This window comes from Macaca mulatta, chromosome X (genome assembly GCF_049350105.2).
Source record: "Macaca mulatta isolate MMU2019108-1 chromosome X, T2T-MMU8v2.0, whole genome shotgun sequence".
Classification (NCBI taxonomy): domain Eukaryota; kingdom Metazoa; phylum Chordata; class Mammalia; order Primates; family Cercopithecidae; genus Macaca; species Macaca mulatta.
Window position 1 is genome coordinate 160175793 of NC_133426.1, and position 17105 is coordinate 160192897.

Below are 17105 nucleotides of genomic sequence, written 5' to 3' on the forward strand. Positions count from 1 at the left end.
GATTAGGGAGAGAAAAGGTCTGAAGGTGAAGATGGGAGGAGAACTGAAGGCTACCAAGAGTGGGAGCCCTGCTGTTGAGCTTTGAGCCTAAGCGGCCCAGGCTTATGCCACAAAACACATTCAGCGTGGCCAAGCAGACCTCCAAGGCAGGGTCTCTCCCTAAGCCCAGGGCCTCCTTCCCGGGGCCACAGCTGCTGAAGGCCATGAGACTGGGGAGTCCCACCTCCAAAGCTCTTCCCTTCTATTCGGACTGGCAGGATGCTCTGGGTCAAAAGGCTGAGGCTCACCTCCCCACCAGAGGACCTGGAGAAACACACCCTCTAAATGTGCACACGCACACACACGAAGTTCCCCAGTGCCACGGAGCGAATTTATTGTGAAAGCTCGTGGGGTGAGGAAGGGATGGGGCAGGCTCTAGGAGGCCGAGTCGGAGGCCTCTGAGCTGTCCTTGACATCTGTGCTCTCTGTGGTCTCGCTGACCTCGCTGAGGTCCTTGCTGTCCCCACCACTATCCTCGGCAGCCAGGCCCTTCTCCTCGCGACAGGCCTCTCCTGAGCTCGGAGGTGAATTGCCTTTGCTCTCCACCTTGTTCTCGATGGCACCCAGCACCACATGCCTGCCCTTCTCCTTCAGCTCCAGGTGCCGCCTCAGCTGCCACCAGGAACCCAGGGAGAAGCAGGAGGTAAAGAGATGGGGCCTAAGTTTCCAGACAAAGGGAGCCTGGCCCTGTCGCTGGCTGAGGAGAGGGGCATAGTGAGGCAGCAGGGCTAGGCAGGACACGTGGGACTGAGTGGGGACACCTGGCTGGAGCCCCAGTCCACTGCTACCTGGGCTCACTGACTACCATGGAGGCCCCCACGACACAGCGTTGCCCCTTGACCAGCCCTGCCACCCAAGGAGCCTGGGGCAGAACCCTGACTCAGAACTACCTCTGAGCAGGCAGGCCACCCACTGGTCCCCAGGCCTCCCCACTTCCCTTCTAAAAGCCTCCTCCCTCTGCCTCTCCCATCACCCTCCAGGCTGCTAGGCAGACGGCCTCCTCTAAAGCCCAACCTAGGAAACTGAGGTTGTGACTCCTGGCAACATAGCCACAAGGGCTGGCATTCAAAGTTGGTCGCACCTCCAGCCACTGTCTCGGGGCTCCCCAATGCCACCCCCGCTTGCCTGGCTTGGCTTCATGCAGGCTCTTACCTCGTCGGCCATCTGAGTGAGGTCTCGCTTCATGGCATAGGCGTCCTCCCCATCTGCATAGTATTTGGGCTCCACTTCACTGATCCTGGGGGCAGAGGGTAGAGAGCAAGGAGGAAGACCCATACCTGGGGGACACCCTCCTCCACTCCTAGTATCATGGCTACTGGAGCAAGATGCCGTGTTTTCTCCCTGAAGGGCTCCTTCCTGAGACAGCAAGTCCAGTGTGACCTGCCCTCTGTTCTCTCCAGCAAAGGCTCCAGGAAACAGCGGCCCGCCCCACCCCTGTCCTGCCCCCGTTCTGTGTCCTTAGCCTGGCTACTAAGGATTCATTTCTGTGGTTTCTTGTGAGCTGAATTCCTGAATTCAGCCTTCCCCTTCCCTCCCTGCCCTGCGTCCTGTCCCTTACTGAGCTGCCTCACAACAGCCATCAGAACCCAGGAAAGACAGTGAGCTCTGTTTAGGGGAGTCATCCCTAGGCAGCACGGGCCCTGCCTGAGCAGCTCAGGGGCCATGCCTGCACTGGGGAGGCATGTGTGCAGACTCGGGTGGCCATGTCCCTGGAAGGGGAGCTGGACTCAATGGCCTAGGCTGGCCCTGCCAGGCCTAAGACATGAGGATTGTTGACTTAGCTATAAAGCAGTTCCCACCAGACATCCTCATCTGGGTCACAGATCCCTCTTGCCAGCATCCAGCCCAGAGGCCACTGCCCTTCCCAACAGTCCCTCCTCTTCACCCCTGCCAAACAGGGGCTGACTGCAGTTAGTGTCCCTCCACGGGCAGCCCACCCCAGCTTCACTTGCAAGCACTTTTTTCCACTGTCTACTGGGCATGCTAACTGCCAGGTCCTCTCTCCTGTGCTAGGCACACGGGGCCTCCCGGTCCTCAGGCAGACCTGCCCCATCCACTAGGTTGCCTGGCCGCCGGTCCTTCCTTCCTGAACGTGCATTCTCCTTGATTCTGCTCTCTCTTGGATTCTTCCAGGTGCTTGGCCATGCTATGATCTGCTCACGCCAGGGACCCACACCTCTTTATTCCCAAACATTACTAAACAGCCCGTGTGCCCTTCACCAGCCTCTGCCAGCATGGGCCAGAGCTCCTCCATCACAACACACACGGAGCACGTTTCAGCAGGCAGGTGCTGTCTCCATGCCGGCTTTTCAACCATCAGCCACCGAGTGAATGTGGAGGCATCCTGGCAGCACTGGGGTCCACAGCGTCCTCCCCACATCCGGCCCACCCCTAGCCTGGAAGGCAACTCAGCCGGTCTCAGGTGCCCTGATGGGCCAGACCTGGGGCCAACCCCAGCCCACGAGAAAACTCGAGATCTACTTACTGAAAGTTGAGGGTGTTGGAATAGAGGTGCAGGGCGGCCCGGTTACTGCAGGGGAACAAGGCACTGCTGAGCTGCACGGACATGGCCAGGGAGGGGTAGCACGTCCAGTGCCTGCCCCTCCTCTTGGTCCCTCCTTCACCCCAATCCCACTTCCTGGATCTTCACCAAAAGCCGAGGTACCCCAGGACCCCCGTCAAGGCAATATCTCTCCCCCTCAATCCCCCTTCCCTCAGCCCGGCTTCCACCTCTTCCTGACATGCAGGGAGACGTATTTGGCATTGAAGTTCTCTATCATGGCTCGAGAGGCCTGGTCCATCAGTTTCTGAGCCAGACCGAGGCGCCGGTGGGAACGCTTCACAGCCTGGTAGGAGAAGAGCAGAGAGCGGGTGAAGGACTGGGACCTTGAGGGCTGCCTCAACTAACCCCCACTTCCACCCCCACCAGAGAGCCTGAGTGAACCTTACATACCAATGAAGTGATATGTCCATGGGGCACATCATCTGGGTCCTCTTCCCTGGAGAGGGACAAAGCAGAGGCTGCAAAGGAGCTCAGTGTAGGCACAGCCACCCCCACCCCCCGCCATCTGTAAAGTGGATATGCAAATTCTAGGCTGGCCCTACAGCCCCCTAAGACCCCAGCTGGGGGAGGGCCAGGAGCCTCTTGGATCAGAGCAGCTGATCCTGCCACCCTCTACTGCCTGAAAACCCCATGCCTGCCAGGTATGGGGCACACGCCTATAGTTCCAGCTACTCGGCAGGCCGGGTCAAGAGGATTGCTTGAGCCCAGGAGTTTGAGACCAGCCTGGACAACACTTTTTTTGTCTCTACAAAAAAAAAAAAATCAAAAAATTAGCTGGGTGTGGTGGCGCATGCCTGTGGTCTCAGCTACTTGGGAGGCAGAGGTGAGAGGATCACTTGAGCCTGGGAAGTTGAGGCTGCAGTGAGCCATGATCATGCCACTGCACTCCAGCCTGGGCAACAGAGCAAGACCCTATCTCAAAAAATAAAAATAAAAAAAGAAATGAGCTGTCAACCCACGCAAAGACAAGGCAGAAGCTTAAATGTGCACTACTAAGTGAACAAAAGCCAGCCTGAAAAGGCTGTATACAGTATGATTCCAACTCTATGACATCCTGGAAAAGGCAAAAACTATGCAGACAGTAAAAAATCAGTGGTTGCCAGGGGTTAAGAGGAAGGGATAAATGCGTGGAACACAGTGAAACTATCCTGTGATAATACAAAGGTGGACACATATCATTTGGTCAAAACCATGGGGCTTACAACACAAAGAGAAGTGCAGGGGGGTTTAGTTAATATTAATATATCGGCTGGGTGCAGTGGCTAACGCCTGCGATCCTAGCACTTTGGGAGGCTGAGGTGGGTGGAACACCTGAGGTCAGGAGTTCGAGACCAGCCTGGCCAACATAGTGAAACCCCATCTCTACTAAAAAAATTAAAAAATTAACCAGGTGTGGTGTCACATGCCTGTAATCCCAACTACTAGGAAGGCTGAGGCAGGAGAATCACTTGAACCCAGGAGGTGGAGCTTGCAGTGAGCCAAGATCACGCCACTGCACTCCAGCCTGGGCAACAGAGCAAGACTCCGTCTCAAAAAAAAAAAATAATAATAATAGTAATATATCACATTAGTTTATCACTTGTCACAAGTGGACCACACAAATCCAACAAGCTACTAATAGAGGAAACTGGCAGGGAGGGAATGCTGAGGGGTTCTATGGAACTCCATGTCCTTTCTATTCAATTTTTCTATAAACTTTCAACTGTACTGAAAAGAAAGAGCCTATTCATTTTTTTAAAGCCCACAGAGGCATCCACCAGACACGTGTAGCTTCTCTCTTCCTCTTTGGTGACTCACATTTTGGCCAGGACATACCCCACAATCTTCCCATTCTCGTCCTCAGCAATGTAAGAGAGCTGGTGACAGAGAGGAAAAGGGAGTGAGAAAACTTCATGTTGGAGCTGGAGGAGCCCTTTAGAGGGACACAAGCTGGACGAGTGGCCAGTTGTGTGATGGCTCATGACCTCCAGGCTGGGTGACTTGGTCTCCCCCGCGCCACACTGTGCCCTGCCCATGCCCAGAAAGAAGATGCAATGTGGGGATCCTGCCCGATGCCCCTATTCTCTGCTCCCTTCAGGCGCCTTCTTTTCCTTTGCCCCTGCCTGCCAGCTGAAAACACTAGGGACGTCACCAACCATACAGCCCCCTGGGCTCTGACAGACTTGTCCACTCCCTCCAAGATGGCCCGATTGGATTTTCCTCGGCCTGGTTTCCCCCACGCCCAAATTCAGAAGCTGCCCACCTGGGGCCAGGAAAGGCCATGGTAGAAGTAGTATTTCATCTGGTAGTTCTCGGGCAGGCAGAGGAGGTTGCAGTGCTGCATGTTCATTAGGTCCTCTGGCTGCAAGGAAGGAGGGCAGTGGAACGCGCTCAGTCCAAGGCGCCGGTGACCACGGGTGAGAAGTCTGCTCCCCGTCGGTCTGCTCGGCCCCCCTCCCTCGGGGCTGAGCAGGCGCTGTGACGATCTGACTTTGCACAACGCCCAGAGCACAGGAACAGCAGTGGGCGCCCGGAGGTCCCCGGAGCCCACCCAACGCAGGCCCGACATCACGCAAACAGGAGGGAATCGCAGCCCCGGCCCCGCGCCCCGGCCTCTTCGGCGGGCTGGGCCAGCCCCATAGGTCCAGCGGCCGCAGGCACACGCAGGGCCACCGGGCCGGGCTCGGCCAGGGCCCTCGGGAGCATGCGCAGCAGCCACCGGGCCCGGCGCCCACGCGGCGCGGACAGCCTCCCGCCCCGGGCGCTCACCCTCGCATTGCGGATGTTCATAACGGCGGCGGGGCTCGCGGGTCCCAGCGGATCGTGAAGGCGCAGTCAGCTGCCGCCGCGCTCCGAAGCGACGCCGGGACGGCCGGGGCTGGGACCGGGGCTCGGCTCGCTGGGCGGTGGCGGAAGGGGCGGTGCGCGCCGGGCCGGCCACCGGCCGGAAGTGCACGGCCGCCGGGCCCGTGCTCCCGGCCGCTTGGCCAATGCGCGGGACAGGCCAGCGCGCGAGGCGGGCCAATGCGCGCAGCCGGTCAGCGCGGGGCGGGCCTGGGGGCGGGGCGGGCCTGGGGGCGGGGCGGGCGCTGCCCCGGAGCTGGAGCAGGCCCCTCCCTCGGCGCCGCAGCCCCGGTCCCGCGAGCCCACAGACACGCGCACAGCCGCAGGTGGAGCAGACTCAGCCTTTATTCCGCGCCTCGACGGGCGGGGGTGGGGACGGGCGTCGGCGTGGGGGCGGGGCGGCTCAGCAGGGCGCCCAGCATCTCCTCGCACATGGCTAGGCACCGCGGCACGTGGAAGCAGCCTGCGGGTGGAGGCGGGCAGGTAGTGAGGGCCGGGGGCAGCCGAGAGGCGCAACCCCTGCGGCCCCGCCCTGTCCCCCACTCACCTTTGAAAGGACCTCCCTTGATGGAGAGGGCCACCTTGCCCTCTCGGCTCAGGTAGCCAAACCATTCCCCGTACTCGGGATCGCGAAACTGGAATAACAGAGACAGTGACAGCTAGCGCCTGCAGGACCCGCCCAGATGCCACTGCATCGCTACCAGGGGTCAGAGCCTGGGTTGATCCCAGGTAACATGGCTCCAGAACCAGCGATCTGAACCGCGACACTGCGTCCTCCACAAAGATGAAAGCAGGGGTGGGCGCAGCAAGCAGGGCTACAACTATATAACCGACTGGGCAAGGGGACGAGACACTGCTAGATGGAATGAAAGAACCCTGCCCTGCCATGTAGAAGCGTTCTCTATCAAGCCAGGCGCTGTGGCTCGCGCCTGAAATCCAGCACTTTGGGAGGCCGAGGAGGGCGGATCACCTGGGGTCAGGAGTTCAAGATCAGCCTGGACAACATGGTGAAACCTCATCTCTACTGAAAACACAAAATTAGCTGGGCGTGGTGGCGCACCTGTAATCCCAGCTACTCGGGAGGCTGAAGCGGGAGAATCGCTTGAACACAGGAGGCGGAGGTTGCAGTGAGCCGAGATCACGCCATTGCGCTCCAGCCTGGGTGACAGAGCAAGACTCCATCTCAAAGAAAGAAAGAAAGAAAAGAAAGGAAAGAAAGAAGGAAGGAAGGAAGGAAAGAAAGAAGAAAGAAAGAAAAAGGTTCTCTATCGTGACTGTAGTGGTGGTTACGTTGATTTAAAGAAACAAAGAACCCTGATGGAGGAAACGACCTGTCATGAAACTCTTAAGATGTGACTCCCTTGGAGCTCCCATTCCCAGCTTCACAGGCCTGTCTTCCAGTAGATGTACAATCTCATCTGACTCCTGTCCTGGCTCACCATTGGTCCCAAATGCATCTCGTCGTCCGTCTGCCCCTGCCCAGTGCCCATTCCACTCTCTTTCCTTCTCTCTCCACTACCATTCCTTGGGGCACCTGTCTCAGGAAGCCTTGTCAGTTCAGCCTCTTCTCCAAAGGATCATGGAATCAATTACATTGAAGTCCAGTATGAAAATGTCTCTTTAAATGGTGGCCCATAAGAGTTGGTGTATTCTTCTTCGTAGGAAGTAAAACTAGTCCTGGGCTGGGCACAGAGGCTCACGCCTGTAATCCCAGCACTTTGGGAGGCCGAGGCGGGAGGATCACTTGAGTCCAGGAGTTTAAGACCAGCCTGGGAAACATAGTGAGACCCCATCTATACAAAAAAAAAATTAAAGAATTAGCTGGGTGTGATGGTACACAGCTGTAGTCCCAGCTACCTGGGCAGCTGAGGTGGGAGGATCGCTTGAGCCCAGGAGGTTGAGGCTGCAGTGAGCCATGATCGTGCCACTGCACTCAGTCTGGGCGATAGAGACCCTGTCTCAAAAAAATAAAAAAATAATAATAAATAAATAATACTAGTTCTGTGTGTATTCATTCTATCTTTTGAGTTACATTGTTCAAGTCCTTACTTATTTTTTGACTACTTGACATGACACAGGAAGGTAAAGAAGAATTTCCCTCAATGTCTGGATTTTTGCCTTCTGTATTCTGTTATGTTGGTTGATGCATAATGACTTACCTGTTTTTTTTTTGTTTGTTGGTTGGTTGGTTGGTTTTTTGGTTTTTATTTATTTTTATTTTTATTTTTTTTGAGACGGAGTCTCACTCTGTCGCCCGGGCTGGAGTGCAGTGGCCGGATCTCAGCTCACTGCAAGCTCCGCCTCCCGGGTTTACGCCATTCTCCTGCCTCAGCCTCCCGAGTAGCTGGGACTACAGGCGCCCACCACCTCACCCGGCTAGCTTTTTGTATTTTTTAGTAGAGACGGGGTTTCACTGTGTTAGCCAGGATGGTCTTGATCTCCTGACCTCGTGATCCGTCTGTCTCGGCCTCCCTAAGTGCCGGGATTACAGGCTTGAGCCACAGCGCCCGGCCAGTTTTTGTTTTTTTAAGACAGAGTTTCGCTCTTGTCGCTCAGACTGGAGTGCAGTGGCGTGATATCAGCTCGCTGCAACCTTCACGTCCCAGGTTCCAGTGATTCTCCTGCTTCAGCCTCCTGAGTAGCTGGGATTACAGGCACCTGCCACCACGCCTGGCTAATTTTCTGTATTTTTAGTAGAGATGGGGTTTCACCATGTCAGCCAGGCTGTTCTTGAACTCCTGACCTCAAGTGATCCGCCTGCCTCGGCCTTTCAAAGTGCTGGAATGATGGGCGTGAGCCAAGGCACCCAGCCCAATTTTTGTATTTTTAGTAGAGACGGGGTTTCGCCATGTTGGCCAGGCTGGTCCAGAACTCCTGACCTCAGGTGATCCACCCGCCTCCGTCTCCTAAAGTGCTGAGATTACAGGTGTGAGCCACCATACCCAGCCAATTTACCTGTTAATCATAGCTTTTGTAATTGTTTAATGTCATCTATATCTTATTATTTCATTTTTGAGTTATAACTGGTGGCCCCTAATACATACTCTATGAATGCATTAAATATTAAGATATAGCTGCAGGTCTAACCACCCTGGTGGTTTGGAAGTAGTGATGAGCATATGTGATACTTGCAGATGTCCCTCTAACTGCAATGCAATATAAACACATCTGGGATTTCTATCGGTGACAAAGCCAGGCACTTCTATTACCAATGTGGTTCACTGCCTCCACTCATAATGGAAGCAAATGCTAGTTTCCGTTAGAGGTTAGTACAAATACAGATGTGATTCTCCACCCCTGGTTTCAAAGCCCACACACCCCAGAATAAGATCCCCTGCTATAGTCCTCCCAGTACCAGGGTTTACCAGTGGAGTCGGAGTCGTGGCTTTAGAAACACATGATGAATCTTCATTCATTCACCACCCAGGCCTTGCCACCACTGGGTGCCACGTCCTTTCCTGCATTCAGCAGCTCGAGGTGCCTCCTGGGCAGCAGTCAGGACAGCTTATCACTCTGCTCCTAGCACTTGGGCCTCAGGGGGCCCCTGGTTTGGTCTTCTTCCTACGTCACCACTGATTCCGGTCTCCTTTGCTGGGCCTCCATTTCCCTTTTTGCCTCATAGATCTCAGCAGCATCTGTACTCTTTTTTTTTGAGACCAAGTCTTGCTGTTGTTGTTCCCCAGGCTGGAGTGCGCAATGGTGCGATCTCGGCTCACTGCAACCTCTGCCTCCTGGGTTCAAGCGATTCTCCTGCCTCAGCCTCCCAAGTAGCTGGGATTACAGGCTCCTGCCACCACGCTTGGATAATTTTTGTATTTTTAGTAGAGACGGGGTTTCACCATGTTGGCCAGACTGGTCTTGAGAGACGGGGTTTCACCATGTTGGCCAGACTGGTCTTGAACTCTTGACTTCAGGTGATCTGCCCACCTCAGTCTCCCAAAGTGCTGGGATTACAGGCATGAGGCACCACGCCTGGCCTTTTTTTTTTGAGACATAGTCTTGCTCTGTTGCCCAGCTCAGGCTGGAGTGCAGTGGTGTGATCATAACTCACTGCAGCCTCAAACTCCTGGGCTTAAGCAGTCCTCCTGCCTCAGCCTCCTGAGTAGCTAGGACTACAGGTGTGCATCACACCCAGGTAATTTTTAAAAATTTTTTGTAGAGACCAGGTCTCACTATGTTGCCCAGACTGGTTTTGAACTCCTGGGTTCAAGTGATCCTCCCGCCTCATCCTCCCAAAGTGCTAGGATTATAGGCATGAGCCACTGTGCCAGGCAGCATCTACATTCTTATGATATTGAAAACATTCATGGTGAGTCCAGATCTCTCCATCTGAACTAGAGACTCAGGAATCCCACTGCTGCTCCACCAGACTCTGAACCCTCTGTCCCCACCAGTTCCCACCTGGGCCAGCCCTCACTGGCTGGGATGACAGCTACAGCTTCCTCTGCTGTCCCAGTTTCTGCCCTATACCCTACAGGCTTCCCCCATAACACCCTCCCCCTCCAAACCCCAGGACCCAGGTAACAGTGGAATCAGACCAGGCAGCTGGAGTCCATCCCTTGCCTACTCTGCCTTTATCCTTCCAGGCTGCCAGGCCCCCCTGCTGTGCCACATGCCCAGACTCCCAGTCCCTCAGACACACCCCTGATTGACTTGGCCCCTGTTCAGTGCTTCCCCGTTGCCACCCCATAGGTAAGAGCCCCCCACACCCCTCTCCAGTGGTATTATTCCCACAGCTGTCACTCTCACCAGCACCTAGGTCTGCTTGCTAACAGTCTGCTCTCCCGGCCCCCACCACCAAAATTCGAGCTCTAGGAGGACAGGGGCTTCTTTGTTGACTGAACGAACAGCACTGGGGCTCCAGAAACTCTCAGACCAGCTGAGCGACTGTGCTCAGCAAGGGGGCAAGAGCACAGCCCGGCCAGACTCCCCCCATTACCCCATTCAGCCTCTAGAGGGGACAAGGAGGCAGCGCTCACCTGGCGGAAGGTGTACTCAGCCACTTGGTAGAAGAGGCGCAGCAGCACAGGGTCCCCACTCTCACTGTAACCCATGAGGAAGGCAATCATGGCTTCGCTGTGTGGCCACCAGAGCTTCATGGCCCACTCCAGCTGAGGGGAGAGCAGGGGCAGGCATCTCAGCAGGACACTCCCCTCCCCAACTTTCCAGACCTGGCTGTGTCTCCATTGACCCAAGCTACTGGAGGTGAATTGGGACACCTTTGGAGGTTCTGAAGGACCCTCCCAGTGACATCAGCTTCCTGAGCTGTAGGTCCTTGCATGGACACCAGGGCTCCAGACGAATGGCACATACGTCTGAGCATCAGCGTTTCACCAGCTCCCTGGTGGCTTCCATATGACATGGGACTGGGGAGCACTGGTGTCAGAGGTGTGTGAACCAGAGCAACTCCATCTGAAATAGGAGCTGGGTCAAATGAAGCTGAAACCTACTGGGCTGCATTCCCAGACGGCTGAGGCATTCTAAGCCACAGGACGAGATAGGAGGTCAGCACAAAATACAGGTCATAAAGACCTTGCTGATAAAACAGGTTGCAGTAAAGGAGCCAGCCAAAACCCACCAAAATCAAGGTGGCCATGAGAGTGACCTCTGGTGGTCCTCACTGCTATACTCCCACTAATGCCATGACAGTTTACAAATGCCATGGCGACATCGGGAAGTTACTCTATACGGTCTAAAAAGGGTAGGCATGAATAATCCACCCCTTGTTTAGCATATCATCAATAAATAACCATAAAAATGGGCAACCAGCCAGGTGCGGTGGCTCTCGCCTGTAATCCCAGCACTTTGGGAGGACGAGGTGGGTGGATCACCTGAGGTCGGGAGTTCGAGACCAGCCTAACCAACATGGAGAAATCCCGTCTCTACTAAAAATACAAAATTAGCCGGGCATGGTGGCCCATGCCCGTAATCCTAGCTACTCGGGAGGCTAGGGCAGGAGAATCGCTTGAACCTGGGAAGCAGAGGTTGCGGTGAGCTGAGATGGCGCCATTGCACTCCAGCCTGGGCAACAAGAACAAAACTCCACCTCAAATAAATAAATAAATAAATAAATAAATAAATAAAATAAAATAAAATAAAAATAAAAAGGCAACCAGCAGCCCTCAGGCCTGCTGTGCCTATGGAGTAACCATTCTTTTATTCCTTTACTTTCTTAATAAACTTGCTTTCACTTTGCATTGCGGACTCGCCCTGAATTCTTTCTTGCGCAAGATCCAAAAACCCTCTTCTGGGGTCTGGATCACAACCCCTTTCCTGTAACACTGGCACAGAAGCCGAGCGCAGGCCTTTAGGTTCCAATCCAGCCCCAGGTTACCCTCTAGAGAAGCACCCACCTCCCCAGGCAGAAAGCCTTAGATCAGCGTGGGTCACACATGGCCCTGGGTGCTCTCCCACCTGGGTGGGGCAGAAGTCATCAGCATCCTGGAAGTAAAAGAGGCCTCCATGGTCAGGGTCCCATCCGGAGCGGAAGGGCAACAACAGGAACTTGTCAACCACGTGGGCTCGAAGTTCAGGGTCGCCTTTCCGAATGCAATGACGGAGCAGAAACCAGCCGGCCTCCAGTGCGTGGCCTGGTGAGGGTTGGAGTACGGAAGAGCGGGGTTGGGGCTGAGGGACAGGACAGAGGGAGCAAAAGCCCTTGGCGCCTCTCTGCTCCCTCCCTAACAGTGAGCAAGCTTCTGAGCTCCCTGGCCCTGGAAGCCTGCCCCTCTGCAGAAATCCCCAGCCTCCGGAAGCCCATCCTCTCTCCTTTGCCTCCTCAAGGCGTCCCCCCAGGCACTCCCACATCTGAAGCCCAGAACGCAAGGCTCAGTGTTCCCCTCCTCCTGGGTGGCCCCCAGCCTACCCTGCCGCTCACCTGGGTTCTGCTGTCTCCCCAGGCAGCCAGAAAGTTCCTTGCCATCCTCTGACACATTCTCCAGCACAGCTTGTCCATCCCTCTACCGGGAAGCAGCAGAAGGGAATGTTGCCTCCAGCCCTTTCACCCACCCAGCCACCCAACTAGAAAGACCCAGCCCCAGAAATCCCTTCCTCCCTCCCTTTCACCCAAGCCCCTGGACCTGCTGGCTTCGGTGGGCCAGGCTCAGAGGGGCATTTGAGGAGGGGCCGATTCACTCCCTTGGGCCTAGCAAGTTGTTTTTTCATTTTTTAGACAGAGTCTTGCTCTGTCACCCAGGCTGGAGTGCAGAGGCCGCAATCTCGATTCACTACAACCTCCACCTCCTGGGTTCATGTAATTCTCCTGCCTCAGCCTCCCTAGTAGCTGGGATTACAGGCATGCACCAGCACGCCCAGCTAATTTTTGTATTTTTAGTAGAGACGGGGTTTCACTATGTTGGCCAGGCTGGTCTCGAACTCCTGACCTCAAGTGATCCGCCCGCCTCAGCCTCCCAAAGTGCTGGGTTTACAGCCAGGAGCCACTGAGTCCAGCCAGGGCCTAGGAAGTTGTAATCCTCGCTTCTGGCCCAATCCTCTCCAGCAGAGGAGGGTGAAACATTGAATGGGGACAGACAGGGCGGGTTTCACGGCCCAGAGGCCTGGAAGGGACTTAGGGACTTGGGTGGGGCAGGGGTCTCCTTCTGTCAGGCCTTGCCTGGGGCTCCACACCCTCCCGCCAGCCTTCAGGCCCTCCACCTTCCCCAGGTGGGGACCTCCCCGAATCTCTGTCTCTCCAGGTGTGTCAAGCCCCAGGGCACCCAGGGGAGTGGGGGAGTGGAGGGCCTCCCACCACCCCAGCTCCCCAGGCATCCCCCACCTGCACGTGCTGCAGAATCCTCTGGGCGCACCAGTCCCCCAGCTCTGTGTATTTGCCTGCCAGCTCCTCATCTGCCTCCCCAAGCTGCTCTACCAGGTTCAGCAGCATCATGGGCACCGCCATGGGCTCCGCAGTCGGGGCCCCCTGGAGCTGGGGCCGGCCCAGTCCCGACGCGTCCTCCCGCACCCAGTGGACAATCTGATCCATCATCTCCACGGCTTCCGTCTGGGAGTGCAGGAGGCGAGGGGAGGCCCAGGCTGAGGCTACATCCTGTCCCATCCCCCAGGACACAGCCTTGGGATGAGAGAGTCAGTTCCTCTCCTGAACCCGAGACACGTTCACCCAGGGCCTACTTGGGGCCTGGCACCCGGCGTCCAGTAGGGACCAGGCAGATCCGCCCACTCTGCCTTGGGGGCTCCCAGTCTGGGGGTGCAGTCCCTTCCAGGCTGTGGGGTCAAGGTCTGGAAGCACAGGGAGCCCAGGGAGGAGGGAGGGGCCTCTTCCCAGCTGGGGGCAGGGCGTGGATAGGGCCCTCTCTGTCTGCGCCCCTGTGGGGGTAAGGGAGCGTTCAGAGGTGAAGGGGACTTGGCCCACAGATGGGTCCATGGCAGTGGACTTGCGTAGTGAGTGGGAATGCATCAGGTGGCCATGGCAGGGTCCCAGGGTGGGGTCTTCAGGGGCACCGTCCTCTCACACACCTGGTACTGTACTTCCCCTGTGGCCCTCCACAGCTCGTTCATGGCCATGGTGTAGAAACACTCGCTGAAGATGGTCCGCTGCACCTTGACCGGACGGCCGTCCCGAGTCAGCACAAAGGCACACTTCTTGCCAGGAGGTGCCAGCCGGGCATAACGCAGCAAGAACTCACCACCTGGAGGTTGGGGGGTTGGCATGCCAGGAGTAAGGCCAGGACGCCCCACACACACCACCCTTGAGCCTCCCCAGTCCATTCCTGCTTCTAGACCCCTCTAGGAACTCCGCACATGTGCCCTGTTGAGTAAACATGGACAGAGTCACTGGGAGATGGGCAGGAAGGGAGCACCTGCTTTTGCTGCATTCAGAAGCTGAGAGTGGTGGAAGCGCTGGAAAGTGCGGTACAGGCGACAATACATCCACACCTGCGGGGTACGGGAGGGAACGTGGCCTAAGCGGCCGGCTGGGGTGAGGTGGGGAGACCTTTGAGGCGATGGGCCGTGTGCCTGAAGCTTCCAGGCTGGGAACACCGTACCTGCCTCCCCTGCAGCCACACGTACTTGAGGTCATCATACACCCGTCCCTCGCGGCCAAGGCACGTGAAGAAGCCCCTGTGGGAACGCGGGATTAGCAAAGTCTGGAAGGGGCCTTGCCAGCCCCTCCTGCCCCTCCGGGGTCAGCAAATCTGTGAGGTGCCTGAGAGTAAGGAGGGGCCTCAGGAAGGGCAAAAACCCTGCCGAGGACTCCAGAAGCTGCCGAGTACCCGTGCTCCTGGTCGTGGGAGTGCTCCATCCAGAACGCCACTACACGGTCCAGCTCCTGCGCCACGCGCTCCTTCCAGGCCTGCAGAGTCTCTCGCTCTTTCTCCATGTCCTAGGGGAACTGGGGCTTGAAGGCGCAGCCCCCGCATGGGACCTAGGCCCCCCAGCCTCGGGAACCAGCCCTCGGGGATCCCCCCACCTCTGCACGGGGCTTCAGACGTCACCATCCCCGGGACCCTCCAAGGCAGGACTCCCTGCACGCACCCCACCACTGGTCTGCCGCGCTCGGAGACCCTTGCTCATCCCTCCCTCTCCTCTAGGAAGCCAGACAGAGAAGTTGGTCGCGGTCCCGTGACTGTCACTCAGCTGACAGAGCCGCGCCCGGCTCACCCACCCCCTCCTCTTCAGGTTCCGCTGGGCCTGGGGGCGGGGCTTTGAGGCCCCGCCCCCGCGCTTGTTCCTGACGCGACCCTCCCCTAGAATGGGCCAGTCCCGCCAGGGCCCCTGCTGGGTGCCCTGGTCTCAAGATCCTGCTTGGTGGGAAAAGCTGGGATGGCCGGACGGTCTGGGATGAGGGGGAAGGGGAAACGGGGCTGCCACCCACCCCGCCCTACACCAGCTACCTTTAAGGGAGCCCGGAGAGGGGCCCTAATGTGCCCTTCTAATGTGCCCCCTAATGTGTCAGGGGCCCAGGCAGGGCGGCTGAGGGCCTTGGCCCTACCAAGCCTGTAGGGCAGGGGTGCAGCAGGACAGGGAACAGCTAGTGGGCCTGAATGCAGGTCCCTCTGACCTGTCACCACATAGGGTAGACAAGAGGCAAGCTTTTTTTTTTTCTTTTTCTTTTTCTTTCTTTTTTTTGAGATAGTGTTCTGTCGCCCAGGCAGCTCACTGCAGCCTCGACCTGCCAGGCTCAAGCGATCCTCCCACCTCAGCCTCCTGAGTAGCTGGGACCACAGTTGTGTGCCACCACGCCTGGCTAATTTTTGTATTTTTAGTGGAGACAGGGTTTTGCAATGTTGCCCAGGCTGGTCTCGAACTCCTAAGCTCAAGCGATCCTCCTGCCTCAGCCACCCAAAGTGCTGGGATTACAGGCATGAGCCACCGCACCCAGCCTAGCAAGTCCTCTCTTTTGAATCAGTTTGTCACCAACTACCTCAACAGTCAGTAATGGGGAGCCATTGGCGCTGACTTCTTTTTTCTGAGATGGAGTCTTGCTCTGTCACCCAGGCTGGAGTGCAGTGGCACAATCTTGGCTTACTGCAACCTCTGCTTCCTGGGTTTAAGCAATTCTCCTGCCTCAGCCTCTGGAGTAGCTGGGATTACAGGCGCCTGCCAGCACACCCGGCTTTTTTTTTTTTTTTTTTTTGTATTTTTGGTAGAGACAGGTTTTCACCATGTTGGCCAGGCTGGTCTCAAATTCCTGACCTTGTGATCCACCTGCCTCGGCCTCCCAAAGTGCTGGGATTACAGGTGTGAGCCTCCGCACCCGGCCTCGGCACTGACTTCTTTACACAAGTGACACAGCTCTAAGGCCAGACAGTAACTGCAGGTGAGCCCACACCCCCGTTCTCTGGGCCTGTTTTCCAGCTGCCCAAATCTGTCTGTAGCTCTATGACTGACCCGATGATGCTACAAGGCAGCTGGGCTGAGCTGTTCCCTACCTTCCAGGCCAACAGCCCACAGAATGGTTCCAGCCTTTGGGCGTGGTGCTGCACTGCTGGTCTTTGATGCCACAGTGACCGTCTCAGTCCCTGCTGCAGGCTGACCCACCCAACCCCAAACAGTTCCCCTTCGGGGTGCTTGGTAATGAGGCTGATGCCCCTGGCAGCTGGGGAGGCATCCTCTGTGTGCTCGTACCCACCCTCGGCCTTGGCTCATGCTCAGGGGATGAGCTTTGTGCCCAGCCGGGCACAAAGTATCTACCTGCCCTGCTCACAGGCCTGTCATGTTCATGTCCAGCCTCCCTCCTGCCTCCCCAGGCTGAGTGGTACCCTCAGACGGAAACTCGGTATTTTCAGATAAACACCAGAGGCATGGCTGATGTGGCCCTTGCCTTCTGGAGTGTGATGCAGCCGTGGTGAGACAGGTGAGCTGAAGGAAGGCAGAGGGTGGGTATCCCCGCAGGTGCCAGCTACAGGAGTGGGGTGGGAAGAACCCTTGTACCACCCCCACCAGGCAAAGCACCCAAAAAGTCATTTGCCAAAGGCCCCTCGGTTCTGGGGCCAGCCCCATGTGGCCCCTGGCCTCCACCAGCCCCAGCCATGACTCCTACCACTCTGCTCTAAAGGACACTTTCCCACCCCTCTCCTTAGGCCTCTGCAAGGCTAGGCTCCAAGGCAGGTCACAGTTGCTGCAGTGGGTAAGACAGAGCCACGGCTCCCGGTGTCAAGCCCTGGCCAGTCTGCTTTCCCCGCCCCCACATGACACAGCACACCCCACATGACAGAGGCTT

The 17105-nt window shown here is 56.8% G+C and overlaps 2 protein-coding genes across 10 annotated transcripts; both read right to left on the minus strand.

The window, feature by feature from the left end:
* Window positions 1–348: 348 nt before the first annotated feature.
* On the minus strand, window positions 349–5504 carry NAA10 (N-alpha-acetyltransferase 10, NatA catalytic subunit). 5 transcript variants are annotated; one of them, XM_077988989.1, is made up of 8 exons: window positions 5351–5504; window positions 4845–4943; window positions 4418–4458; window positions 2993–3038; window positions 2770–2885; window positions 2525–2569; window positions 1192–1276; window positions 349–651 (listed from the first exon to the last, which is right to left on the minus strand). In XM_077988989.1, the coding sequence occupies exons 1-8, from the start codon at window positions 5369–5371 to the stop codon at window positions 415–417; spliced, it is 690 nt and encodes a 229-aa protein (XP_077845115.1). In that variant the 5' UTR covers window positions 5372–5504; the 3' UTR covers window positions 349–414. The 5 variants fall into 5 exon arrangements, with proteins under 5 accessions (XP_077845115.1, XP_014984024.1, XP_077845114.1 ...); XM_015128538.3 differs by having other exon boundaries at window positions 4400–4458; XM_077988988.1 differs by having other exon boundaries at window positions 2770–2918; window positions 2966–3038; window positions 4400–4458.
* A 248-nt stretch (window positions 5505–5752) lies between these two features.
* RENBP (renin binding protein) lies at window positions 5753–15069 on the minus strand. Of its 5 annotated transcripts, XM_077988975.1 has the most exons (12): window positions 14853–14984; window positions 14656–14765; window positions 14428–14503; window positions 14242–14317; window positions 13898–14070; window positions 13200–13424; window positions 12303–12384; window positions 11840–12015; window positions 10405–10536; window positions 6486–6583; window positions 5973–6060; window positions 5753–5888 (listed from the first exon to the last, which is right to left on the minus strand). In XM_077988975.1, exons 2-11 carry the CDS (start codon window positions 14760–14762, stop codon window positions 6021–6023), a joined length of 1185 nt encoding a protein of 394 aa, XP_077845101.1. In that variant the 5' UTR covers window positions 14763–14765; window positions 14853–14984; the 3' UTR covers window positions 5753–5888; window positions 5973–6020. The 5 variants fall into 5 exon arrangements, 3 of the variants coding, with proteins under 3 accessions (XP_077845101.1, XP_014984022.1, XP_014984023.1); XR_013412877.1 differs by lacking the exon at window positions 6486–6583 and having other exon boundaries at window positions 5973–6341; window positions 8626–10536; XR_013412878.1 differs by lacking the exon at window positions 6486–6583 and having other exon boundaries at window positions 11779–12015.
* Window positions 15070–17105: the final 2036 nt, after the last annotated feature.